The 27,654-nt window shown below is 33.2% G+C and overlaps 4 protein-coding genes across 15 annotated transcripts in view; 2 read left to right on the top strand and 2 right to left on the bottom strand.

Annotated features, from left to right (window-relative positions):
• The window catches only part of Stacl (SH3 and cysteine-rich domain-containing protein), an 83,084-nt gene extending 82,517 nt beyond the window's left edge, over window positions 1–567 (top strand). For all 5 annotated transcript variants that reach the window (XM_072018454.1, XM_072018458.1, XM_072018457.1 and 2 more), the window contains one exon: window positions 229–567. In XM_072018454.1, the coding sequence (XP_071874555.1) occupies window positions 229–375 (147 nt within the window). In that variant the 3' untranslated portion in view covers window positions 376–567. The remainder of the gene's footprint in view (window positions 1–228) is intronic.
• LOC139995229 (uncharacterized) lies at window positions 524–14,845 on the top strand. The gene is made up of 2 exons (XM_072018498.1): window positions 524–1,100; window positions 12,558–14,845. Exons 1-2 carry the CDS (start codon window positions 613–615, stop codon window positions 12,565–12,567), a joined length of 498 nt encoding a protein of 165 aa, XP_071874599.1. The 5' UTR covers window positions 524–612; the 3' UTR covers window positions 12,568–14,845.
• The window catches only part of Idgf4 (Imaginal disc growth factor 4), a 76,181-nt gene continuing 53,667 nt past the window's right edge, over window positions 5,141–27,654 (bottom strand). Inside the window, exons 1-6 of one of the 4 annotated variants that reach the window (XM_072018485.1) lie at window positions 9,471–9,604; window positions 8,566–8,701; window positions 7,771–8,024; window positions 7,128–7,431; window positions 6,274–6,436; window positions 5,141–5,931 (exon numbers count right to left, since the gene is read on the bottom strand). In XM_072018485.1, the coding sequence (XP_071874586.1) occupies window positions 5,451–5,931; window positions 6,274–6,436; window positions 7,128–7,431; window positions 7,771–8,024; window positions 8,566–8,686 (1,323 nt within the window). In that variant the 5' untranslated portion in view covers window positions 8,687–8,701; window positions 9,471–9,604 and the 3' untranslated portion in view covers window positions 5,141–5,450. Of the gene's footprint in view, window positions 5,932–6,273; window positions 6,437–7,127; window positions 7,432–7,770; window positions 8,025–8,565; window positions 8,704–9,029; window positions 9,087–9,470; window positions 9,605–27,654 lie in introns of those variants that run through there. The other 3 variants (XM_072018481.1, XM_072018482.1, XM_072018484.1) reach the window with 3 other exon arrangements.
• Window positions 13,740–27,603, bottom strand: LOC139995222 (uncharacterized). 5 transcript variants are annotated; one of them, XM_072018480.1, is made up of 7 exons: window positions 27,349–27,603; window positions 20,329–20,511; window positions 19,737–20,212; window positions 19,439–19,558; window positions 15,594–16,018; window positions 15,259–15,380; window positions 13,740–15,176 (listed from the first exon to the last, which is right to left on the bottom strand). In XM_072018480.1, the coding sequence occupies exons 2-7, from the start codon at window positions 20,507–20,509 to the stop codon at window positions 15,121–15,123; spliced, it is 1,380 nt and encodes a 459-aa protein (XP_071874581.1). In that variant the 5' UTR covers window positions 20,510–20,511; window positions 27,349–27,603; the 3' UTR covers window positions 13,740–15,120. The 5 variants fall into 5 exon arrangements, with proteins under 5 accessions (XP_071874581.1, XP_071874576.1, XP_071874577.1 ...); XM_072018475.1 differs by having other exon boundaries at window positions 15,253–15,380; window positions 27,349–27,602; XM_072018476.1 differs by lacking the exon at window positions 27,349–27,603 and adding an exon at window positions 26,129–26,350 and having other exon boundaries at window positions 15,253–15,380.

The raw sequence follows: 27,654 nt of genomic DNA, 5'->3' as shown, positions 1-27,654 counted from the left end.
TACACGTACTACGATAGCCCTAGGTATTTCAAAGTCTAGGGTCCTTCTCATATTATGCGCATACGCGTCATGCTTTTCAAGTCAAATCCTAGAATATTATTCGCCCATTAATTGATAAGAACCTTGCCTTTATCATAATGGCGTATCATATGTTAAATACATGCACTTGATGATCCACCATAAATACTGTATCATCAACGTAATCTATTTGTACGAACTCTTCCCTAGATCGTGATTCAGGTTGGCGAGGAGGTAGATGGCGTAGCGATGGTTCGTTGCGCCGCAGACGTGAGATCAGCGGACCACACGGGCAAAGAGGGCGAGGTGCTATACAGGGAAACTCTATGCCCCTTAAAGTATCTTCAGGAGGTGTGACAACAGCCTCGCCAATCAGGCGAGCGCCAGAATCGCGCGAACCTTCGCGAGCGATTCTCCGCTTCAGCACGACGTAACGCGGTCGAGAAATACTACGATTGCCTACAGTGTGCCGAACAGTGTCGCCACGTGACCACTGTTGCCAACAACAACAATCCCAGCATCACTGCGATCAACAACAATAACCTAAAACTAGTGAAAAACACGAAGAACAACAGCCTGGTCGCAAAAGGCACTATGGGCAACTATCGAGTGACCAATTCCATGAACTCTTCATCGCTGAAGGAGAACGCTAAGATATTGGCTCGTTTGGACGAGACCAGAATTCTCAAGAACACCAAAACCAGCAATTTAGCCAGGTCGACGAAGACCCAGCCGTTGCCTCTGACCCCAGCCAAGAAGAGATCTTCCCTGGCTCGTCCAGTTCGAGTTCACGACTCCTTCGCTCAACCTAGAAAGCTGTTGCCTATGAACTATGCCTTCCAGACCTTACAGAAGGCCAGCGAGTCCACGTACGAAGAGGACGACTACAAGGAGACCGGCTGGCCTATCCGGCTGAGACTCGAACAGATGCTCGAGTTGACTTTGCCGCAGACCAAGAAGAGGCCGAAGAAGAAGACGCCGATGATGCTGATGAAGCAGCAGCAGACCAGTAGACATGCGTGCAAAGACACGGAAAGGCTGCTGCGCGTACTCAGCGTGAACAATGTGGACCAAGATACTAGGTACAATGTCACACGGTGTTCTGTCATGTAGAGACACGCGTTAAGGGATTGTTGCAATGAAGTTGGAGAGATTGGTGCTTGTTGGAGGAGGTTTCTAGAAGATGGAGCCCCACAGTTATAAGGAGAAAAGGTCCTGCAACACGATCTGGACCGTTCTTTTCTTTTTTCCTTTTTTTTTCTTTTTTTTTTTTCTTTTTTAATATAAGAAGGCTCCGCTAGGTAGGACAAAATTAATTGATAATTTTCAAACATTCGGGGCGTTTGGTTGGTTTTCGATGAATAAACAATTGAAATTTATTTGAAAAAGGTAGGCTCTCCTCCCGAGCACGGGTTTAATATCGAAGCTCGGTTCGATTTCCAAGATGATGGCCACGCAGATGCGTGACCAGTCACGTGATATGTATTTCGCTAATAATAAGAAAATTCTTCGTTCAGTGTGACTCGTGTCTTAGTACTATTAATCGCTTGTTGAGTTTGATAAAAATCACCGAAAATCGGGGAGATCGGTATTTATATCGTTTTTAATGTAGACAGTTCGCATAAGCATAACGAAAAAAAAAAGAAAAAAATGATATTCGAGAACTATGATCGGTCTTCTCCCTACAAAGATGATTGTAATCGTTTATTTATGCATTTATGTCACGTGTCGTTTTGTTCTTTTTTTACTAATTTTACACTAACGTGTTTAAATTGTTCGTTGTCTTTTTTATCTTGGTGAGATTTCTGTTCGGTTAAATATTTCTAACGTGATGGATATTTTTAGAAAGCTTTGCATATCGTGCAATAGTTATGATAATCGAGGAATATATTTAAGTAAGAAATTAGCTGGTGAAGAAATATATTGTTGATAAGTGGAATCGTAAGAGAAACGCTTGATTAATTAATATTTGGAAAAATTAAAGAAAAATCGAATATCATTGGAAATCAAGTAACTCGCAGAGTGTGAAACTTATAGAACCAATAGGGGTCCTTTTTCGGTAGCTGGTCGCAAAAATTCCCAAATTTCATCTTCTGCATCATAATAAAAGATCTTTATCAAATTCTTTGTCATGGTCATTAACAGAATACGTGAAAAGAAGATATTTTTTTTTTTTGTCAAATCTATAGACAAAGAAAATTTTCTTTGCTTAATGTAGATTGTTTATGCCATTTAAAAAGAATCCAGTTTAGAGGAATATTTTATAGATGAATGAATTTTTATTAATTTTTATATTTTATGATTTATGGAACAATCTTGCTACACCGTTGAGCCGAATTAAAAATCGCAATCGAAAATTCTAACATCTACACGCTTGTACTTTACGACTAATTCCGTCCCCAAGAGAAACATTCAAACTGATAAAAATTCTGGATTTTATTTATTCTATACTTGCGTGAAATTCTAAAAAATAATTCACACCTCCCCCCTTTTCTTTCCATAGCAACGATATCGATCGACAAAAATCGTTGATAATTATTTTGTTGAAATTGTAAAAACAGTAGAATATTAACTGATTAAATTTATGGAACGTTCGAAAGAGATTATTATGCAGGGAAATGTTATCGACATTCGTCACTGTATTTAATAATGCGATATTTTATCCAAAGAGTTGACCAATTGCGTGATCTGCATTTACTTGATATGCATTTATTATTACAGGTTGTTTCAGAAGATACGTAACGCGCCATTTGAATGTGAATAAACAATAGAAGCAGAATTTGAAGAAAATTTAAATTAAAAAATTTAATTTTATCTGACATTAAAAAAAAATTTAAGTCAAGTGACACAGACCATAATTAAAGGTTTCAAAGTAGAATACTGAACAAATTTGGAAACTTTCAAGAGACAGCATGGCGCCATTTCGTTAACTAATAATATATCTTCAGAGACAATATCGTTATGTGTAGAACAATGTCGTTGAGTCTAAGAAATATATGAACGTTAAAGGTTTTCATTCCACTATTCATAAATAAAACATTGAAAAGGATATTTAACAAATAAATGAAAATTAATTTCTGATGAAAAAAGAAGAAAAAATTTCGCGAAATTTGTGAGATTATCGTCGATCAGTTGAAAAGAAAAAAATCAACAGATACATCATCGTCCCCAGTATAATAAAACGTAAGGAATAGAATGTGACGGGTCTTCTTGTTGCTGCTTCATTAGTTTCTTAATGACACAAACACAAAAGTTGCATTTCCAAGAAATAATTTTTTCGAAGAATATCGAAGCACCAAAGAGCATTTTGGATAACAAACGTTTCACACAGTATTCACGCATAGAAGAAAGTTACGTCAGAGAGTTCCGCGTACTTATTTTTTCACTATCCGACCTTCATGGTGAGCTGGGATCTAGTCACAGATATGCTTTCAGCAACGTAATCTCGTCGAGTGTGCCCTGTTCCTGCTTAGAGAATCCTTCCTCGACTGTCCTCGATCACGTCGAGCTCGTTGAGAAGACAACGAAAATCACTTTAAAATGAATTATTGATAGCTACAAATTTTATTTGATCTGAAAAATTCATGAGTTCCAGAAATTTTCAGTTTTCTCTATCTTTTTCCCCAGATATATCTTAAAATTTTCATGAAGTTAGGAATTTTTTTTTACTTTTTTCATTTCATTTTAGACGACGATTTTCCTCCCCGAAATTTTCAGATAATCAAAATCCAAGGAAAATTTGCGAGATACTGAATCTGGAAATTTCTGGGATTCGATCTGAGAGCTCAAGGGGTTGTAGTCTAATACACTACCCATTACACTACCAAGATCTTTACGTACTAACTTCGTTCTTGTCCATTTTACCTATATCAATTATGTTATTTTCATTAATTAATTTCAAATTCCAATTTTGAAAAAGGATTTTCTAATCTTACGTACGGGCTCGAATTAACACTTCACGAGGACCGAAGTCAGAGTAGATTAGGATTAAGTATCAGGGATAACCGTTGTGTTATTGTACGTTGTAACGCTACGTATATTATATTTCATTATATTATATGCCGTAATGTAACGAGTGCCCTAACCCTGTTAAACTGTATATCGAATTATTAACTGTACCATAGAGTGTAAGCTATTCCAACTACCACGCCCAGTATTTTCTAAGTATTACGATTATGCTGCAGGATGTGTTCGTGTTGTTGCAACAACTGCTTCTGATTTGTCGTTCCTTTAAAGCGATTTTCCATAACCCCAAAAAGAAAGATATGATTTTGCAAACATGATAATTACTCATTTTATATTGACAAAAATATATATTTTGCCTTGTGCGTTGTTAAAGAAATCACAAAATTTATTATGAAATAAATTGTTCCCTCTCAACCTTGGTATTAATGAAATTATCTCGATTTAGCGGAACGACAAACTGGATCGCAGGAACCAAATGGAACAAAGATGTCTACGACACCGCGTTCACTGTACCAACCGTTTGTGCACGAATGTTTTTGGTGAAGCGCTGTGGGTTCGAACGAAGCACGAATATGATTTCTGTTCGACAATAACGTCGAGCTAATACGGAGGATGCAAAACTACGAATGTACAAGAGATTTCAGGAACGTTTCGTTTCTACGTATGAGAGTGGCTACGAATTAGCTGTGTCTCGTGTGCCATAACTCCTAACATTTGATATATTTATCGAGTCTAGTCCATTTACAATGAAACCTTTCGTACACACCCGAGCAAATGTGTTTATCCGAATTCATAGACTGCACGAAATATATATATATATATTATATCTATATATACATGCACGTTTCATAAATCTCTACCTTGTCGACCGATCAAGATGTTGTGTTGGTTTCTAGCACTATGGTAATCAGTAACTATGGCTGGAATGGCGCCATATGAATGTTAATATAAATCAGTCCTCCTACAGATTTATGGAAATTCCTTTCAACCTACTGTGTGAAGCTAAGAAGTTTGAAGTTACTGAACTTTTCTATAAATATAAACTATATTTGGTTCATTCCTAGCGAAAATAGCCGATCACTAATAAAGATTAGCTCGAAATTAGTCAGTTGTCATAGTGTTAATGTGGCAGCAAAGAATTTGGCAAAAGGAAAAATTAGTCACCAAACTATTTCATCTTTATTCTCGATACAACACTTCTGATACAGCACTTTTTTCAAATACTTAACATATCACGAAAAATAGCACATACGAAAAACTAGAGCTACGTGAAGAATATAAAAAATACGAAGCAAATGCGTGAAAATCAAGTGGTCATTTAGGGTCGAAATTTCAAAAAGATTGAGAAATACATTTTTTAGGCGCGGCCTTAATTAAAAAACAGATCTAACACAACTTATACAGCTGTGCCAAAATTCGCCACCTTCGACTCCTTCAGTGTCCATCAAATAGTCTTTAATACCTTCTTATAGCTTGTATTTGGCGCCCCTGACAATAGGGTACTTGTCTCCGGTGCAGACACCACGGAAGTCGTCCAAGGACAAATCGTAGATAAGAACACCACCCAAACCTTTCGCCTTGGCGTAGGCAGCCTTATTGCCAGCCGTGTCAGGATCCTCATAACCAACCCAGATTCCGTCATTTCCAGTGTTTTCATTGTAAGATTGGAAGGCATAGCCGCCATATTTCTTGGATGGATCACCAACACGTCTCAAACGACCCACAGCGGATTCTGTCAGCCTGGAGCACACCTCAGCGTACGAAAGAAGTCCTGGCGTGTTTGTGTGTGGTCCTTCGGCTCCCGGACCATCGGTGACTATAGGTGGCACCCCTGATATTTGACTGTCAGACGTGAGCTTCCACGTCCTAGCGTATGTTGGGATTCCCACGACTATTTTCGAGCCTGGAGTACCGTTCTCGAGCCAGTACCTTGAAACAGAATCAATACTTTACGGATATTTTAAAATTGTGTCACGTAAATGGAGATTCTAGAGCATTTTGGGGATTGGAACGCTTGAAAGCCAGGGAGTCCCCTTGAATTGAAGGGAAAGGGATAAGGAAATCAATAGTACAATAGATAAATTCTTAGTAATTTAGGATTTTCAGAAACTGGTGTAGATGGAGGATTTAGGGAATTTTGTGAACTAGTGAGGCCAGGAACCAGGAAGTCCCTTTGAACTAAAGGAAAATTGATTTTTGATCAAATTAATGGTACAATAAATTTCTGACGATTTGGGATTTTTAATAGTTGACAACAGAGGATAAGCATAGCTTACGGAAGTTCCTCACCTGGTTGTGGCATCAACGTTGTCTTGGGGGACACGTCCATAACTCTCATAAATGGGTGCTGGATAATCCCCTTCCTGTGGATTACGTTCTGGCGTTTTTTGGTCGAAAGTAAACAGGTGCACGGCATCGATGTTGGGTGCCAGCAATCTCGCGTCATAGTAAACTGCAAGATATTAAATATAATAAGATAGAATCCACAAGGAGAAAAAATCAAAAAAATATTACAGAACTAAAAAATATTTCCTTATTTTGAAAGATCCAAATTTAATGCTTATTTTTTCGTGGAAATTTATACACAAAAGTTTAAAATATTAAAACTTCAAACATTCAAACACGTATTTAATAACTGCAGCAATTTGATTACCTATTTAGTGGAAATTTTGATTACCTAATTAGTGGAAATTTTCTGATAAATGTAACGAGTAGGTGTCCAATAATTATGACCAGCAGTGAATGTTATTTGCAATCAATTTTACCAACACTGAGATGTATGGAAACACGTTACAGGTCCTACAAGTTACCAGATTCCCTAGGTTCAATATTTAGAGAACGTGACGCTGGCCAGTTACACGCACAGCCACAGATAAGGCAAGATTGGTCGCGGCAGCACGTTCTTAATTTCGAAGCAAACAGACTACGTGATTTCTATTAATTTTTCGTCCCTATTTCCTCGTCACATCTGGATACTAATATCATATCCAATATACTAAATCTTTAATCTCACTTGATTGCAAACTCGCTATATCGCCACATTTGATTAAGAAAATTCGTTCATAACAATCCCATGTTATGAGAGATTTTAAGAAGTTACAGACGTAACAGAGTAAAGAAGTGAAAATGGAGTCTGAACTTACTACTACTGTTAACATGAGGAAGTACAGCAATAGTTAGAGCCTTCATTCTTGGTCTAAGTTGAGCTTTCAGGTCACGGACCAAGATGGTAAAGCCATCACGATGCTCCTGCTCCTTGTCATCTTTGAATTTACCATAACCAAAGGTCTTCTTCAAGCCATGCCAGATTGATCCAAATGTACCACGTTCTTTCTTGACTTTCACAGGTGGGAATTGCCAAGCCAGGTCGATTCCATCAAAGTCATAATCATTGAGAAGACGGTTGATTGAGTTAATGAACTTGGACCTTGATTCTGACGTCTCAGTCTAAACCAATTGAGGATGTTAAGTTGTCTTTTTAACTTAGATTCAGTTTGAGTTGTAATGAAAAGTCAAATCTGGAGTATTTAGAACTTTGTTCCACTTATAGCAGAAAAGAAAAATATCTAATGTTTAATAATAATTTCAATATTATTTAATTTTCAATTTACGAATGAAATTGTATTTAATACTATAAAGAAACTTATATTGTTTGCCAACATAGTCTAGATCTAATATATTTATGGGAAAAAAATTACAATAAAGGATGGTACAGCTCCTTGAAGTCAATCAATCCTGAATTGGAATCTATGTATAGAATTGAGTGACAAACAAAATAATACTTACAACAACAAGATACTTATGAGTGTCATCCTCAGGATCAGCATTACCACCAATGCTAAGGTAGATCTTCAGATCTGGGAAGCCTTTCTTTAGTTGTGTGGCGAGTTTGTAGTAAGAATATCCAACACCAGTGTCCAAATTTGGATTCAAAGGAACAACTTCTAATGTCTCTGTATTAATTCCTGCAAACCCATAGATCAAATGTGTGCAGAGGGATAGGGCTGATCGAACATCATCCAACTGGAACTTTCCTGGTCCTGAAATATATCACAATAGATTACAATAAGTATCAAAAACACAACTATTGATGCTATGGAAGAGTAGGACCATTTTGAATTAATTGACAATGATCAAAATAATTAATATAATATATAAATTATTATTCATTTAATAAGCATTAGGTGAATGATAATCTTTCTATTATATTATCTAATCTATTGATTAATAATCATTAATTTCTAATCTATAATTACTAATTGAATGATTACTAAAATCAATAAACGATTAACAATAATGATATTAATCATCATTAAAAATAAATTAGTTATATCAAATAGAACAATAATAATTGCTCTAGCATCATAGAACGTTTAATTGAACTATAATAATTGTTGATATTTTTAGTTTTTTTCCTTATTCAATTATAACGTTAAAATGTTGAAATATTCAACATGAAAACTACTAATCAATTTCAACATCTCAATAGACGAACTTCATATTTCTCAGATTATAATTTCAGATTTTAATTAATCGAACAAATCGATAGGTTGTTTGATGGAATAACGAAAGAAATTTTACCTTGTCGGTTGAAAGCCGTGCTGTTCCAATAGCACACAACTTTGTTGTGCTCATGTGTGTCAACACTGAGCGCCGGTTGGGCGCAGAATACCGCAATAGCGGCGAAAATTAGCACTTTCATTTTCACAGACTGGTTCTATGGAAATTAACACACAGTAAAATTAGCATATTGAAAATAAGATCTGCTCCCAAGAAATATTGCATTATATTTACATATTTAAATTTAATAAGTATCCCACAAACGTTTAATATAAATGAATGATAACATTATGTTTGCAATAATGAAGATAAAAAATTTAAGAATAAATTATTAAAAAATATTGAATTACAGCTCTCCATGAAAATTGAAAAACAAAACAGCAACTACGTATATCAAACATTTATACAAATTTAAAGGAAAAATCTACTTAAGCAAAGCAGTAAAATTACGAAAAAAAAAAATGTCTATTATAATTTCTATTTACAGATTCTCCTGTTCTGAGCCATTGACAGTTTCTATATGCCATAGCCTACGCGTCAGTAACCATAATTTCAAATACGCCTATTATCCTTCCAAAAAGATGATTGAGAACTATCTGACAGTAGTTTAAAACTTTAGGTTACAAATATAAAGAAAATAGCATTAAATATTACCAAAATATTAAGAAAAAAATTCAGGCATATTACACATTGGCAATCGATATATTCTCAACTAATACCGTAAATATACAAATAGAAGTCACATAATTTTCAATCGCACAATCTAAAGTTTCACTTTTAAGGACGAAATCTGAAGAAATTGCCACCGTATAAAATTAAAGGTGGCCCCAATAAAGACTCCAAGGTCGGACGTAGTTTTCTCCAACGAAAAGATAAAACAAAAACTGTCTGTAGAAACTCAGAAGGCTGAATGAAAGACGTCTTACCTTTTCAAAAGGAAGAAACGGACTGTCGTGGCGATTTCTTCGTCACGGACTTTGATACCTTGGACAGTTCTATTGACTGAAGTAGTGGGGATATTGGATCTCTTACGTCAGCGAAACGATCTTTCAGAAACCGTTTCTTCATAAGTGTTGATATATTCGTTCAGTCGAGAAATCAAGGCCATGGAGGGGACCAAAATGTTTCTCGGAACTTCGGTAGTGGATGCGCACCAGATAATCGGATCGATTCGAGGATTCGAGGAATTGGTGGCATGATCTCAACAAACCCTCGTGGGTTTGTTGTTAGATCAGATGCAATTTGTTCCTTTATTTTAATTTTGTGGAATTAGGGAACTTTTATGGAGTGTTTTTGATCACTCGGTATATAGATTGTTACTCAGTGGCTTTGTTTTTCAATCGTTAGCAATAAGAAAATTCTGTTTTATTCTTACTTCTACAGTAGTGAGACAAAAATGGAAAATGTGATTAAAGAGGAGAAGATTTTCATTCGATAATTTGATGTATTTGGAGGTTAATAGATTAGGAATTGGTAGAGTAGAGCATTAATAGATAAAAGATGAAATTTTAATTTAAATTGGTTTTAGAAGGAAATCTGAATTTTTTATATATCTCTCGATATCGAATATTTTCTTTGCTATATTTATAATATAATATAAGACAGGAGATTTTTATTATGAAAATATTTTACATATATTATTTGCTGTGAATTGGTGGTTTAGATATAAGTGAACAAATTTTGTTTTGATTGACTTAGAGAGGGAGTTGGAATTTTGGAAATTTTTGGATGCCAAATTTACTTTCTTTAAGTGTTCATCTTCAATTCTCTTTAAGTTTGTTTGTGAGTCTTGAGTTGTTTTTATCTACTAACCTCGTTTAAGAAGAAATAGGAAGAGAGAAGCGATAAAAGAGGGAAGTGATGTTACATAAATTAACATTTTACATGATTAATAACATTTTATTGCAACATTGACTGATTTAGGAAGAATGTTGATATCAAAAATATTTTGATAACAAATCTTGTTTTTAGCGTTTTCAATTATGTTATGGACTATGTATAGAAATTTATTTAGTGAAAAGGGGGAGAAAAAAAAAAAGGGAAGAAAAAGAAGAGAGATACAAACTGAAAAAATTTTCACACATTAAATTTCACATGTTGAGAGAAAACGAACATTTAATGTTTCTTTTATACTAAATATCTTCTATACAAGCATTTAATCGTTTTTGAAAATTCAGTTGTCAAAATACAAGAAGAAACGAGCTAATTTCAAAAATAAAATTAACAGAAGCAATGCTGCAAACTTCTTATTTGTCATTTATTTCCGATTATAACTGGATGCCGCCTAACAAATAAAAATATAATAGTTAAAAACGAGGAGCACAATGAAAACAAATTGAAACGATTTATACGATGGAAAATCACGATGAGATATTTTTAATGGGGCATGGATATTCTCAAATAAGTAAACAGATTATAAGAAGTACATTATAATTTCCCTTCTTCGTTGTTTATCGTATTATCTAATGTGTTATTTTGCCAAGCACGAACTATCTGTTGAAGTGAGTAACAGCCAGTTAATTTACTGAATCTCAGATGTAGCTGTGTCGCAACCTTTCACTGGGGTTATCGTGTTAACGTGGATCTCGTTTACTCCCAATACTTGCGTTTCTATCTTCTAGCAAAGAACGACTCGTGTATGCCAGTCGTCTACTAGTTAGTTAAAAACTATTATTTAGAAAATAATTCTTTCCTGATAGCACAGGATACCACAAATAATAGGAAACATGACTCAAAAGGAAGGCAAGGAGAGAAAAAATAAAAAGAAGTAATTTAACAAATAACGATGATTACTCATAGCCAAGATAAAGTATCGTTATTTATTATTTAATTAGATATTTTCAATAATCATTCTCATCTTGATTTGGTTAATGGGATAATAATAACGAAAAAGATCTCTTATGGGATGTTATAACAAGAAGACACAAAACACGGAGAAAAACAGAAAATTAAAAATATATAGAACTGCTCGATAAAAATATTCGTTTCTGTAAAAAAAAGAAAAAAAAACATTTGGAGACACTCGATAACAATCCGTATTTCCTTTTTCATAAAAATAAGAAAGGCTATCCTCTCCCAAGGAATCCCTAACCTCCATAAATTGACGAAGTATCCTTGCAAAGATTCGTGAAGGATAATTCAGACGTGAAGAATTCAAAATGCGAAAAGAAGAAACAAGGAAAACAACTTCTGTCGTGTCACTCGTGTTTCTCGAAGGTTATTCTCACGTGAATTGTCGAATACGCGAGTCGACTCCTGACGAAGTAATTGAAGATGATTGTGTGATACGTTTTCGAGATGAGATCATGCATCATGACGCTCCACATGTAGGTCGTATTCGATTAACGCGAAGGAAGTCGAATTACAGGACGGCTTCAAAACAAACCTTGAGCCGTTTGATAATTACGAATCGATTCGTTTTATGATAGTTTTATGACATTTGCGTTATCGTGCAAACGAGAGCAAATGGTTTAAGGGAATTTGAAAAGAAGAAACTTTTTTTCTGACAAAACGATCTCTTTGTATTATTAATTCTGAGTTAAAACACGCGTAATATAGATACACATATAATTACAAAATACAAATAATAGAATGTAACATAATAAAACTATATAAATGTATTCTTAAATAATTTGAAGCAAATTTTTTGATTATCAGAGCAATATGTACAGAAAATGTAAATTTTATTAGTATCTCGTAATTTAAATAAGTTCAGCGGAACAACTAGCATTACGTATAGTCTTTACTACTAACAATAAATCATTTATATATCCTTCTTTCTTGACACAGTGTATTATATAGACAGATTATATAAACTCTTATTTAATAATGTTTGTGGTTTAACAAATCTTTATTTATTTATAATTTTTTTAAAATTATAATTTCTGTAGCTATGATTCTTACATGTAAATGTAATAATTCCTGCAACTATTTCACAAAAGAAAAAAAGAATACAAAAACACTTAACTGTTTTTCTGTAAGATACTGAAAAAAAATTAATCTACATATTGCAGGAAACAGTGACAAGAAACTCGAACGCAGTCACAAATTCATGACTGGATGTTTAAAGGCGATTAGACGCAATGCAAATCGGTTCTGGGAACAACGATCGTTCTGTATATCGTATTCCAGGCTTGCGTAAGACGAATATAGTGTATACATGTGCATCTGACTCATTGGCAAATAAAATCACGAGCATGCTGCACACAGTTTAATAAAATCTGTTCTGCATAACATCTGATGCTCGATATGCAAAATACGACTGATAACATAAATTTGCATTAATTGAAAATACAATTGAAATTTATAACGAAGCTACAAATTGAAAATGAATGATAACAACAGTTAATCTAATATTATTTGGACACCTAAGAAAAGAAGATATGATAAAATGGTAATCTGAAACATCTGGAATTGTTTTGGCCATTTGCTGTGAAAACATGGATAACGCGTGTATAAGGAACTTGTTAAATGATCAACCAATATGTTTAATTAAATAGCGTTTAGTCAATGTCTGATTCATCATGGAACTTTCACAGTGAGTTCATGGAAAAATTGAAGCAAACAAGTAATATTATCATCTTAGAAACTCCACTTGCATTATAGAACATAGAAACTGTAGTTTTTTTTAGAACTGCAAGTGTTATGTTAACCTTGGTATTTGATTTATAATCTACATATCCAGAAAGAAAAAAGAAGCTATTCTGTTTAAAATCAAAGATATAAGAGTAGTAAGTTATGAGATATGAAAGGAATACTGATTGAATATTTTTGTAGATGATAGTTAATTTATTTTCCATATATTTGATATAGCATATGAACAAAAAATTTAAATTAATAATGATCTATAAATCATTGATAAATAAAGGCTGTTAAAAAAAGAAGATCTTTCTTCTTTGTCTTGCAGATGCAAGTATCAGTTAAAGGTCATTGGGACAGTACAGATTATTCTGCAATATTTTATTTTCTGCAGACACTTCTGCATAATCATAAATACCATACATTCTAAATGTAAAATACTCAGTAATTTATTTTTATGTAACCCAAAGAGCTCAACACAATAATATGTAGTATCTTTTAAAGAAAAAATTATATTTTATATATTTTAAAGACATTGAAAGCAAAAAAGAATTGCTTTCACATTATTCAAATATTAGGTCATGAAGCATCAAGTGTTAAAAAGAAAATACAAAAAATTTTTCAATCTTTTATTATGAAAAAACTCTTATGTACATATGGATCACTTTTCTCTGTGTCAGTGTATAAGTAGATATCTACGGTCATAACAAATATTAATCTATATCTTTAATAAATTCCTTAAAGTAGTTCCTTTCACTCTGTTAAGTCTTGATTGTTAGCGCCAGAACGACGACTGATAGGCAATAAATAAATCACGTGTACCCTTGTACCGATCGTATTGCACGGTTTCAATAAGAGCAGTCGGCTGATAGAATTGCTGAATTCTATTTAAAAAATGTCTAACGAGACGGCTTAAGTAATAAGTGCATTTAAGTCACAACTCCACCTTGGCGGATTGTTGAAAGAAATCATGGACTCTTTCACTGGCAGAATATTTCATCTTTTAAGCTTCTTACCAATTGCTCATGTTCCACGAAAATTTGATAATCGAGTGATTGATATACTACTTTAGAAAGGAACAAGTAGGAAGTATTCTCTTAGAATTCCATAAGTGTGTAAAAACATTTAACACTCTAAGTTAATTAGTTACCTACATCCTACATACTTAAACACATGATACAGGATAGCACATTTTGTTTTGAATTAAGTTTTTGTTAACACAGATTAATTGCAAATTAAATGAATTCACTATATTAGAAGACTCTAACTTTACAGAGTCTGTTAAATAGATTAGATTTAATAGACAAGGAATTTTCCTAAAAAAAATGCCTCAACAAATACTTATACATCAATACAATAATCATTCTAATACTACTCTGACATTTATCACAAAATTTTACTGTTTGACAAATACACAAACACTGTATAATTAAATGAACAAGGTATTTCTTCCCCTGTTCTATCTGCCAATGAAAGAGTGAATCTCTAAAAGTGGCTTTTCTTTCCATGGAAACTTTGTATAACTCGCGTCTTTTTTACCTTAGAATTAGCTCTAGAAAAATACAGTCTGTTTTATTTTTCTATTCACACACTGCTCGAACCAAACAACGAGCTTCTGAATAAAAATACAATTTACTCATGTTGGTTGGGCAGTGGCTGTTAAATAGCATCTGTATAGAGTATAGACTATCTAAATCTTTTTGGCTAGATCCCCATAAGAGGTTTCCCCCCAAAAAAACGTGTAGGTAAAAAAGTAAAATGGTGCATCTATCGTTGAAAATCCTTGCTCTGTCTTCTTTCTCTCTTCTTTATGATAAATGATGGTTAGCAGCTAAGTCAGTTCATTAAGTAATGGCAAGATGAAGAGTAGACTGATAGTAGATGTTAATTAATAGACAATAATTGATTTTCTCTTAAATAAGACTCTTGAATAAGAACTGTTTGTTCAAATCTTCCAAACCAGTCCACTTTACGGCATCTTTACTAAAAACAGATTCTTCACTCCCTTTTCTCTTGCTTTAAATTGTGAGGATAGTCTATTTGATCATCCTCATCTAAAATGATGAATAAAAAATTGAACAATATATAAAACTGAGTTACATAATGAATATATCTTATTAATTTAATTACCTTCACCTTCATCTTCACCTTCAACTAATCTTAAATCACTGTCCTTCTGCTGGGGTTCTTTATCATATTCAACTCCTTCGTACTGATCATCTCCAATATCAGCTATTCGTTCAGCACCAGCATCAAGGCTGAAGTTCCATTAAAAAATAAATCTTATTATTGGATTACAAACAAAAAACCTATAATATTGTGTGAATTAATGTCAACGTAGACTGTTAAAACCAACTAAATTTTTGTAATTGTCTAAGATTTCTAAAATATCCATACAAAATTGAGAACTGAATTTGGTATAAAATTGGCTGAATACAAGAAATATGAAATTATCCTTCAATGAAACATACCCAGCAAGACGAATATGATTCAATTCATCTCCAATCTCCTGTATGCCAGGCCCAACATTGAACCAACCATTTCCTCTTCTATCTGGAACTTGGTCATCGACTCTTCTAGCTGGAACAGCTGGAAATGGGGGATCTAGATTTCCATTTTCACCCTCTTGCTCTTTACTATTGACATTAATCTTTTGTTTGGGCTCTTCCTTCTTCCTGGCTACTTCGTCTTGTTTTTCCTCGCGATTTTCCAATTTTTGATCGATCATAATCGGAATGGGTGGCACGCCAACGGGAAGCTTGGACTTCGGGACCGGTTTCGGAACCGGAAGCGCCTTATCCACGGATGTGGACACTGGATTGCCGCTAGTTGCTAGCGTTGAAGTCTCCAACTTCACAGCTGGGATCGACTTCATCGAACTCGTGGCCACTGTGCTCTGGAAAAATAATTTTGCAATCTTCTTTGCTTGCTTCATTTATTATATTAAATTTTAAAGCATTCCGAAACATTATTTTCATTTTATTTTTGGAATATTTATTCTTATTTTATACTTGGAGTATTGCTATTCGTGGAATGTAAATTTCAATAATTTATTTATTTACTTACTTACATACTGAGAACTAAATCTAACCTTCATTTCTTCGTTACTATCATAATGCAAAATGCAATTTATTTTTACTAGGACTAAGTATTCTGTTCTCTCACATACACATGCACTCTAATAAGGAAACAAATTAATTATTCACAAAATATTCATTCTTCACTTTATAAATTTATATTACTTTTTTGTATAAAAAGAAGGATTCTAGTTGTAATAATTGTATGCCCTTAAAATATAGATAAGCAAGCGAGTGTTTTGGAAAATAGTAGGCTACGTATGTGGATGAAGAAACATTTTCAGGTACATTTCGTAAAAATTAACTTACCTTCTTCAGTTTCTATTGGCAAAGAAGAATAGTTGTTTCTTTTTCTTCAAAGCTACGAAAGCACGTGAATAAACAAATATTGCATAAAGCATGCTCTTTTTTTAAAAAAAATCACCTGACAAAAAGAGAAAATGTCACTAAAAATTTTTCTTTAATTTTGAAAATCAGAAGCTTCTTCTCTATTTTTAAATTAAATGGATTGATATGTCAACTTTGTTTAGTAACTTGAATTTTATTGAAAAGACAGTTTTAATTACACTAAAAAGAAATTGAAGGCAACAGCAAAATATCATAGAGCAAATTCTAATGAAGCAATATTAAGAACTTAACCAAAGAAGAAGCTCAAGCGTGAAAAATCAATTAATTCAAAATTAACAAAACTTTAAAAAAGAAAATTAATTAAAAATATCCTTCACATGAACAAGAGAACTAATTTTGAGAAGAAAATATTAAATGCTTTCACCTTCTAATGAGACTACTGTTTTATTTAAAAGAATGAAATAAAGGGATCTATTAAAAAAGAAATTTAAACCATCTCACCAAAGATTCTTATTTCTAATATTTAATTGGATCTTTCTCTATCTTTCTTTTTAAATTTGCAGCAAACTAGTAATAACAAGGAAGCAGATCAGTTTAGTTAGGTTTCTGCGAGGGTGCCATAAAAAATGCAAGCAGATCAAAATAATAACAATTTATTAATGCATTGATTAACACGGACATACAGGCACATTCAATACAGCTTGCAAGCTACTTATATATGACTGGGTTCTTTTTTAACTATTCAAAAGAATCGTTCATCTTTCCTTTGCATTAGGCTGTCAATCGATAAAAAAATTATACCTTGAGCAAAAAGAACTTTTATAACTGAATTATGAAATACCAATTATAATTAAACGTAATTGAAACTGAATGTATAATGTGTTGACAGCCTAATGTTTTCTAATTTACAAATTGTAAAGATTGCTAAATATAACAATACAAATTAAAAAAAAAGGGTACTCAACATTTACACAATTGCTAAAACATTTTGTCTTCTGCAGAATTCAAACATTGTTCTTGTGATATTGCACTTGAAAAATTTATATTAAAAAATCTACATTGAAGCAGTAAATGGGATTGAGTTAGTGGATTTTTTAAACTGCGTATTTGGTTATTTATATTTTTCCAAGTTATTTATATTTGTCCAAGATTCGAGAAAAAAAAATTACTTTTCTGTAAAATCACAGTTTGCCCTAGATAGTACACAGAGAACATTATTTCTCAAATATTTATGATAGCTTAGAAGCGATATTGGTTTCTTTTTTTGAATTATAATATTCTATTATGATATATCTATAATATGTATTTAATACCAGTTAATACTGATACTGATAATATAAATTAATTGTAAAAGAAGATAGATAAAACTACTAAATAATCTTCGAGATAATATTAATTAATAGGTCATCCCATCATGCAACAGATTTTTCATATTTTCTATCATGTTTCCTCTCAAACCATCATCATACTGTTCAATCTGCACTTGATTTGCTGATGATACAGGAAAGAATAGTTCTGCAGACTGATCTCGAGTCCTTCGAGTCAACTAAAGAAATTGTCTATCTACAGCACCAAGTACAAACCATGCAAATTACGTGCATGTGTAAACATTACCAGATAGATTATGCTAAGAAGAATTCAGTTCCCCAACAATCAACCATTTAAAGGCACTTCTTTGAACTCCCATAAGCTAGGAGAGTCAACTTTTTAGCTTATCATGACTACTTCTATAGTTTAGCTATTCTCTTCCAATTTATTTTGTATTTTGAATGGCAATAATTTGTTCTTGCAAGAAATATTAACACATTCTCTACAACATCTTTCTATATTTCTGTACAATATATTTAATAATACAATATACTTTTATTATAGACAAGAACCGTTTGAATTTTGTTCTCTCTTTTTTTTACCAAACACCAAGCATGATATTAAAATTACATCTAAATTAAGTTCTGGTAGCGAATGTGTTAAGTAGTAACTAAGGTGAGCACAGTCAGAGTGTCACTACTCATATGTCAACTTTGATCTTTCCAACTATACTCACAATTACTTTGATTAATAATATATCTAAAACGCTTCAAGCACTTTTGTAGCAAAGAGAATCACAACCAGAGCCTGAACTAAAGTCAGGAGCTACACTTAATCGTCAAGAAATTAGCTGCAATATCATACAATCTTAAATCAATCTAAAGTCAATCATAAAATCTTTATACAAAAAATAGACAAACATGTTTCTCCAAAAGCAGCCATTATGGAATACTAAATACAATTATCCATAGTATTTGTAACAAAAATATATCTGACAAGGCATTACAAGTTTTGATCAATCTTATTCGTCAGATCATTCTCAAAATTTGATTTATGATTCCATCTACATTGTTTTGAGCTTTTTCCAACTTCTTCTCTACCTTCTCAGAAGTCTGTTGGACTGGAGAATTTTTTTCATTAATGACAGCAGAATGTTCTTTTTTCCTTACCACTGGGACTGTGGTATGCTTCTTCGCATCAAGATTCATGTTAATTGTCTGAGCTATACCTGGTAAATTGGTAGAAGAGTGTTTGTCATTGAATTTGTCATTAATCTGGTTGGGCGGCGGGATAACTTGTCTTAGCTCTTTATTGATCTCAATCTGAATTTCATCATTCACAGATTGATCGCCCTCCTTTCTCTGACTTTTCTTTTGCAAATCGTAGGGCAATGGTAAAACTTCTGCTTCCTTTAACTCGTTTGGACCCACTGGGACGATGTTACCATTCTTCTGAGCGAATCTAACGTTGTTCATCTCGTTCACCCGTTGTTCATTCGATTGCAGAGGATCTTCAATCGTTTGCTGAGCGACTGGTGCATACAGGGGCTGTGGATTTTTATCGTCATTTGTCGGTGGACTTACCTGTTGCTGCTGTGTCCGATCAGCAAGCTGTCCTGCGTTTTCTGCGTCTGCGGATTTCGCTTGTGAAGGGTGCGGATTGGCTACATTTGGCTCTGGAGAAGTAGTTTTGCGTGAAGTTTTCTATTGCAAATAAAAAACAAAAAGTTATAGACCAATTCTCTTAAATAAATAATCTGTCAATATGAAGAATCTTCAAAAACAGATTAAGAATCACGGATCAATATTTTGAAATGGATAGATTAGAAATTTGAAAAATCTTCAATTAAATAAGGCTATTAGTATAAAAAAGGAATCATACCTTGGCTTCATCCAGTTCATGCTTCAACTGAAACACTTCCTTCCTGAGATGTTCAATAGTGCTATCAGTATCCCCATTGCTTTTTAACATATCATTGTACTTTTGTTCCAGTTCATTCTTCTGAGTGTCCAGTTCCAGAAACTTATTCTTTAAATGTTCCAAGGCTTTCTCTTTGTCCTCTCTTGCTTGCCTGATACGACTACGAAGTTCTCTAAGCGTTGTCTCCAGTTTACTAGTGTCTTCTAGAGCTTGTTGATCACGCTTCTTACATTCTTCTTGCAAATCTTGGTGCTCTGTCTGCAGCAGCTTGTAAGTTTGTTGCAAAGAGTTGAATCTCTGCATTGCCTCTATGCTATCCTTGTCTCTTAGGGACTTTTCTCTAGATGCACGCTGCTGGAGTTCTTGTTTCACTGCTGCATTTGAACTCTTTTCCTCAGCCAAGGATCTTTCCAGCCTCACTTTGTACTCGAATATCACTAGAAATGAACAGAAATAATTTTTCAATGCAGCTGCTTATAAATTTATCTGAAAATAAAAGCAATTTTCTCAAATTGAATCAGATTCCTTATGGTGCATGTCTAGTAATCCATACCTTGAAGCTGAGCAGCCAGAGCCTCCTGTTGATGAGCACATTGAATGTGAAGTTCCCGAAGCCTGGCCATCTCTGAGGTGGCGGCGCGGTAGAGGAACACTAGAAGAAGACCCACCACCCCGCAACCCCCGTACACGGCCAGGCGGCCAACTCGGCCTCTGCCAAGTCTAGAACCACTCATCTCTGCAAACAAAATACATATCACAAGATTATTATATAGTAATCATAGTAATCATAGCACAAGTTAAAAGAGAGTGGATTGTCTCTCAAAAGTGAGTTGCATATTCTTTGGGTATGCATATATATAGTTGATCAAAATGCAGCCAAATTTCTTTTTTTTAATGTTCTTCAAAATAATACCAATTTTCTTCTATTTGAAGTATAATGCATTAATTAAATTTTTGTGTTATTGCTTATTATTTATTTATTATTTTAAACGTCTGAACAAAAGAAAACAATTGAAAAAAATTATCTTGTAACATCCTCTCAAAAAAATAAAACAAACAGCGTTATTATCATAAATACAAGAATCTATTTAATGTAACCTGAGTTACAAGCTACATTCTCACTATTTTTATTTCCTACTTTGCTACTTGTTAATTATTCCACTACTTCAATATTCTGTTTATTATTAAACAAACTGTTGACAAATGAATCTTCATTACTACAGCGCATATGGCATCAATTTGATCAACTCGAAACTTCTTTTATCCCGCAGAAGTGAAAACGAGAAATAAGGTCAAGGGGTGAGAGAAGCTCAAGCGTGAGAGAATAATTTACGCCAGCGTTGGCCCCAGTGCGACGTTCAATGCAAGTGAAAGTCGATGATTGCGACTGTAATAACTTTTATCCGGTGATATCCTCTTGCATAATGGCTCATCTTGGAAGATGTACTAAAAAATCGAGAGATTTCTACGAACGTTCAAATCTCAGATCGTGCATGATAGATGCAATTGACCGACACTTTTAACGAGCGAGAAATAAGATAGTGAAATTTGTAACTGAACAAGACAGTGAACAACGTCTCGTCCTAATTAGAGCTACCACGTATATTTTCTCCTCGAGTCTTTTTCTCGATCGTTACTTTAAATTTATCTTTACAGAAAGAGTTAAAAGTAACTTTATAGAATTTATGTTGAATAATTTTATTACATAATTACAATATGAGAAATGAAATAATATGTCTAATATATTGAAAGACAGGTTTTTAAATTTTTCTTTCATTTTATTTTTGGCGCCATTTTCGTACAGTACTATGTGACTCAATAGTTTAAGAATATTAAATATTGAAACTCATAATTACTATAATCTAAATATTATGAAAGATTAGAGAAAGAATAATATTATGAAACACGAGATTTAGTACCTGGAGAGTTTTGTGAGAATGAGGTACCTGGCAACAGTATCTGATCCGGCACTAACATTAAAAAAAGCAAAATCCGTTTTGTAATGGACTTACCATTTTTAACTTATCATTTTTACGTTTATTAATAGCAAATAATAGAAGTACAGCAATTATTGAATAATATTTATTACGAATTGTGTAATTACAAATCAGAATAGATTATCGTGATCTGCCTTATCGATCGAAAAACGATAACGTAATTTCCAGTAAACACATGTTGACAGGTAGGTATTAATCTAAACGTTAAGCGCACACATGTTTGCAAAAGGAAGGGTGGATGGTCGCGTGACACGCTTTCATTTCCTATATCTCGAAGAAACTATATAAAGCGGGACGCCATAGAGCTGGAGAATACACAGACCGTTTATCTTCCCCTCCTTTTAATCCCTCTTAATTATATCTCTCATCCCCTTATAAAGCTGCAAGATACACAACTACCGGTTCGTGGAAAATCGTAATTGCACGTTTGCTCGTTCTACTGCTATTTTATACCATGAATTAGAATGCCGTATTAAGATTAGCTATTAAAACCTTTATTTATGTTTTCATTCATTGGAAAGAGAAATAGTGCAACGACTGAACTAACCTCGTTGAAACTTAACCTAACATTGATAGATACAACACTTATTTTTTTAATAAAAATTCTCCTAGTATCTATTCTTTCATTTAGCAAAGTTCTTCATGTAGTAACTATGATAAATTCTTATTTTCCTGTATTAACTATTACAAAGTGACCGTGTTTCCATGAATTGCGATTTCTGTTGATTCTCAATGACAATGAGAAGAGATTAGATACAAATACAATTTCATCTCGAGTTTAACCAGTCTGAAAAATATTCCTCGATACGTCTCGCATCTCTAAGTCTTAGCTATTTTATTCTTGGAAACTAAATACACCGCATTACTTGTGGTTAAATGAGTACACCATAGATGGATTACAAGGACAAACAGATACAGATTAAGATCGATTCACGCAAAAAAATTATTTGGTATTTTTCCATAAAATAGGTAATACAATTTTATATGTTATATTCTATTATATTATGTGCCTAATAATATTATGATTATATTTTACACTACTTTTGTAAGTTAAATACAATTACGATTAATACAGTATATTAAGTAATCCAATGAGAATATAGTAAAAACTTAAGCTTAAAAATATAATATAGCCATTTCAATTATTAAATAAATCGCGTATTTCTGTCTTCCAATATATCTACATAACAATAGGTCGTTAAATTGATTGATTATTATTCGGCAGTATAAAACCAAATTTAATCTCGTTTAACGATTCAAAGAATTAGATTTCCACGCGTGTCTTTTAATGCAGTGCATTCAGTCCGGTTTTCATAAATTTCGACGAGGCAAAAATTGCTGCTTTTATACAAAAGCAAAAAACATAGATAATTTAATACCGTCCCGGCGTGAAATAATAAAATGCGTCAAGTTATTTAGTTCTGTCAAATGAAATAAAATCGTTTATCACGAAGCTGCGCTTTGTTTCGCTAAAAAATTGATTCAATTAACGAAATAGCGAGCACCGGTTTGTTCTCCAACAATACAAATTTAAGGTTAGGTCATAAAAACTTGCACGATACTAAAATGGATATATTTAGTTCTTTTTTAAGAGAAGAACTTCTTCGTGTGTCAGTTAGAAGGAATATTGTTTGAAATTAGGTCAAAGAAGAATAATCTTAGTATTTAAATATGAATCGGACGATAAAACCGTAGAAGTTAATGTGCACGCGGGCTTAGAAGCGAGTTTAACGGGAAAATGGATTAAATTTCGTGTTCTTCTGCTTCGGGTCAATCTTCAATTATTCGTATGGGAAGCTGCATTCGAGAAACTGATTGTAAAAATATTTAGAATGCTAATGCAAATAAAATGATGACGTAGATATATTCTAAATTCCCTGAAATGAGTAATAGTCTCTTTATTGAAATATTGCATGCCAAAACAAGATAATTATTGATACAGAGCTATTCATTAAGCAGAACTGATGCCATTTAGTAGTAATCAATCGTACAATGCCTAATGAATTTGAATATATACAGGATGTACATGGACATGTACATATTTATAATCATGGCAACCTTCAGCTTTCATCAGAAAACTGAAGTTGTTCACATCAATTAATGTAAAATTTATTGCGGAAGAAGTCATGTAAATTCTTAAAACATTGTGCATTAATATTGTTGTATATAGTATATGTCCATAGTATTCTGTCATGGTATACGTCATGGTAGACACATAGCTATAAAAACGACTAAATCGATTATACAATTACAAAAAATGAAAGAAGTCTTAAGAACTTAAGAAAGAATATATTATACAAGTACAAAGAGTTCTTATACATTAACTCCTAACAATATTTTATAAATTTATATTTTTATGAATACAATACCAAAGTAAGAAATACATTTTTAATATTTTATATATTTCTGCATATTATGCACATTTTGCATCTTTAAATTTCCTCAAAAATGCATAAAAATCGTCAGACCATTCACCGTTTTTCAATTATTACTTCTCCAAATATTAATTGTCATATGACCATACATCAATTTCCCAACTATATATTTTGAATGCAATATGTTGACAAATAAAATTAAACCAAAACTGATATAATCGTATAGCTTTTCGAATAAATTATTCACCTGCTACGTGTAACTTAAAATTCGAAAGTGATTTATCGATGGTTTATCGTTGCATCCTCAACCACCATAACCTATACAAAACAAACGGGGAGGGTCCGCCACGGCAACTTTTGATCGGCGTACGTACGATGTAACGTAACGTGAGCAGAGGCAAACGTCTGAAATTGGATACCGGTAATTACGATAGTCTGCTTTTATCGTTGCACTTCGACCGGCTATGCGAGAACGGAAATTACATCCGTCTCGCATGGCTCATACACGGTTTGCTCGTCCTTGTTGGCCGCGCGAATTATCGAGGATATTTGCGATACCGTCCAACGAGACGATACCTCTTATGCGTGTGCAATTGTGCATGTATATATAGATGTGGTGGGAAAAATGCACGAAGGGTGGAGTGCAGGCTACCTAGCGGCTGAATTCCGAGTTCACTGACACTTTCGAGCACGCGCGATAGATCCTGCTTTCACGCGTTTACATATGTGTAACGCACGTCCATGTGTCTGGAATTATTTTAACAGCATTAAGGTTAACGTACTCAAATTTTATTTAATTATCGGAGAGATTCTTCAGCAATTGATACGATAGGATGTAAATAATTTTGAATAATTATAACTCAATTATTTGTTACGTTTTTAAGGCGGCTGTTTATTTACCCGGTGACGTAGTTTCCATTCGCGATCTAGCTGTATTGTTAATCGCATTCATAAAACATAAAAAAAAAAAAAAAAAAATTGTGAGGTTTATGGTCGATTTAATAGAATTCTCAGAAGACCGCTGAGAAACCGGTTTCTAGTTAATGGCGCGACGTGGTGTGAGAATATTAATGCGGCTTTTCGAAGATTCTATTTGCCGCATTGGAAATTCAACGAGCAATTAAAAACTGTATCGCAATGACCAGTTTAATTTGAAATGAAAACAGTTTTAATATAAGTCATGTGAAATTTCTTTAAATAAAGTGGATTAATTTTTAGTTTACTATATGTATGATACATCATATTTGTTTACAAACAATGAATTATAGAAATACCCAAAATAGAACTAGAAAATGGTTAATTGTGATAGGAGAAATTCAACAATCAAACATTAAATTCAGACTTTCAAACTTAGATAGAGTTACATTCAAAGGTTCAAACACTGAAGGCGAAGCTAATATTTCATCGAGCTCTATATAAAGAACGGCTTTCACAATTTTTATACGCTTTCTAACGCGGAAAAAGATTTATAGAGAATAGTGCTATACCGATTTAACTTACGGGTCATTTTCCATCCACTGGATGTCTTTCTATTATTAAAAAATTTCTTAAGTCTTTGAAAATTATTTAAGAATACGTAATTGAATACTTAAGAAAGAATAAGATTTTTTAAAATAAAAGCTAAAGAATAAGTTGAAATTAAAAATTAAAAATATGGAAAAATTATTTTTAATATTATTTTTAATTTCTTATATCAATTGTATACTAAAATTTTTCTTAAAATATTACATATATTTTTACTCGTTAAAATAAGAGATAATAAGCCGTAAGCTATAAAAAATCAAAAAGCGTGACGAAGAACTTTACTGCGACTGAAAGTTTTCTTTTAACTGCATTTGCGCTTTCATGTAGCTTTTAGTTAAGAGCTTAGAATTATGTACTTATAAAAAGTACATATACCGTCTAATTTTCGAGGTCGCACCTCAAAATTTAGGTGCTCCACATGTATACGACATATACATACATATATTTATAACCTCACATGTAAATGCATCGTTAACCTTATTCACCAGCTGCAGATTGCCACACATTAAACGATAGTATTTATCCTCGTTGAATCTTCACCATAACAGCACCAAATAAAAGCATGTCAACTTCACCCACCACAAATTTTGAATTATCAGTTATGTAATGTAATTTATACGGGAGATTATTACAAGATTTGATTATAGATTTTAGCACTATGCAAAAGTTGATGGTACGATTGATCATTATACAGAGAAAAAGGAGATAAAAGACGAATAAATATTTGTTCGTTAAATAATAATTTTTATCAAATAATACGTACGATTAATTTCTCACTATTTTATCAGTAGTTCTCTTTATGTACATTAATCATATACACTTATCAGGGTACACAAATAAATTTATGTATATTTAAAAGGTAAATTATTACATATATAATGAGTATTTCTTTTTTTACAAAGTTTTCCTAATGTAAATTTATATTTACGTAAAATGAGTGCCACAATTTGTGCTGAGTTTTCTTTCATCAAACTTTTGCAATTCACAGGATATGTATTTCGAATCGTTATGGATATCTGTATTTACAATATTTTTTTTTTCACAAACTTTAAACTCGGAATAATTAGGTCGTTTCTGATTCGGATACCTTCTAAACTACGTTTATATCGTTATTTTGTTCTTTTTCCATTGTTAAATGAGAATAGCAAGTCCAGATTATCTATTTTGTTGTCAGCACTATTACTGTAAACTTACTACAGTAACAATGTTTTTGATTTTGTAACTATAATAAGGCAATTTATTTACCAAATACAATAAACATACTGCATCAGTCACTTACGACCCATTACATGAAATTGATGCAACACAAAACGTGTTAACGCGTCCTTATCCTTGAAATATTAAAATATACGTAAAACTGTCAGAGTCCTTGAAATAATAGAATATACGTAAAACTACTGGAATCCTTGAAATTTAAAATATACGTAAAGTTGCTGAGATCTGAAATGACCCAATCATAATCATCCGACGTTTAATTCATGATTGTACGTGCATTATCATTATAGCTCTGTATCATCCATTCGCGCTTAATTTCACAGGTGAACACTTCACAAGGCACGATCGCACTCAATGATTAATCCGTCTCACAGCACCGATTTCAAATTATCAATCAAATTATTATGCGAAGAGATAACACGATATACACTGGTTAGATTACACATGGAAAGCTGCGCCTACCTCATACACGAGTAGAGAACTGTACTCTCAGCTCTCCGTCATCGCCGCGTCCTTAAACTGTTATCTTGCGATTAATAGCCTCAACCGCGAAGAAGAAGCGTCGCGACGCGATTACACGGCCGCGAACACGACGTACTCGTTGATGGAGCTATCCTCCAGCTGAAATGCCGCGATCCAGATGAAGCACAACCGACAGGTTAGGACTCTTGCGAAAAACCAGACTCTAGACAATACAGTTGAACGTTCTGAAGCCGGTTTCCCCCACCACTGGTTCGTGGCTGCCACGCCATTAAAACGAAAGGTTCG

Source organism: Bombus fervidus, chromosome 15 (genome assembly GCF_041682495.2).
Source record: "Bombus fervidus isolate BK054 chromosome 15, iyBomFerv1, whole genome shotgun sequence".
NCBI classification, from domain to species: Eukaryota; Metazoa; Arthropoda; class Insecta; order Hymenoptera; family Apidae; genus Bombus; species Bombus fervidus.
Note: the sequence above shows the minus strand (reverse complement) of the source record. Positions and strands in the feature narration are given on the sequence as shown.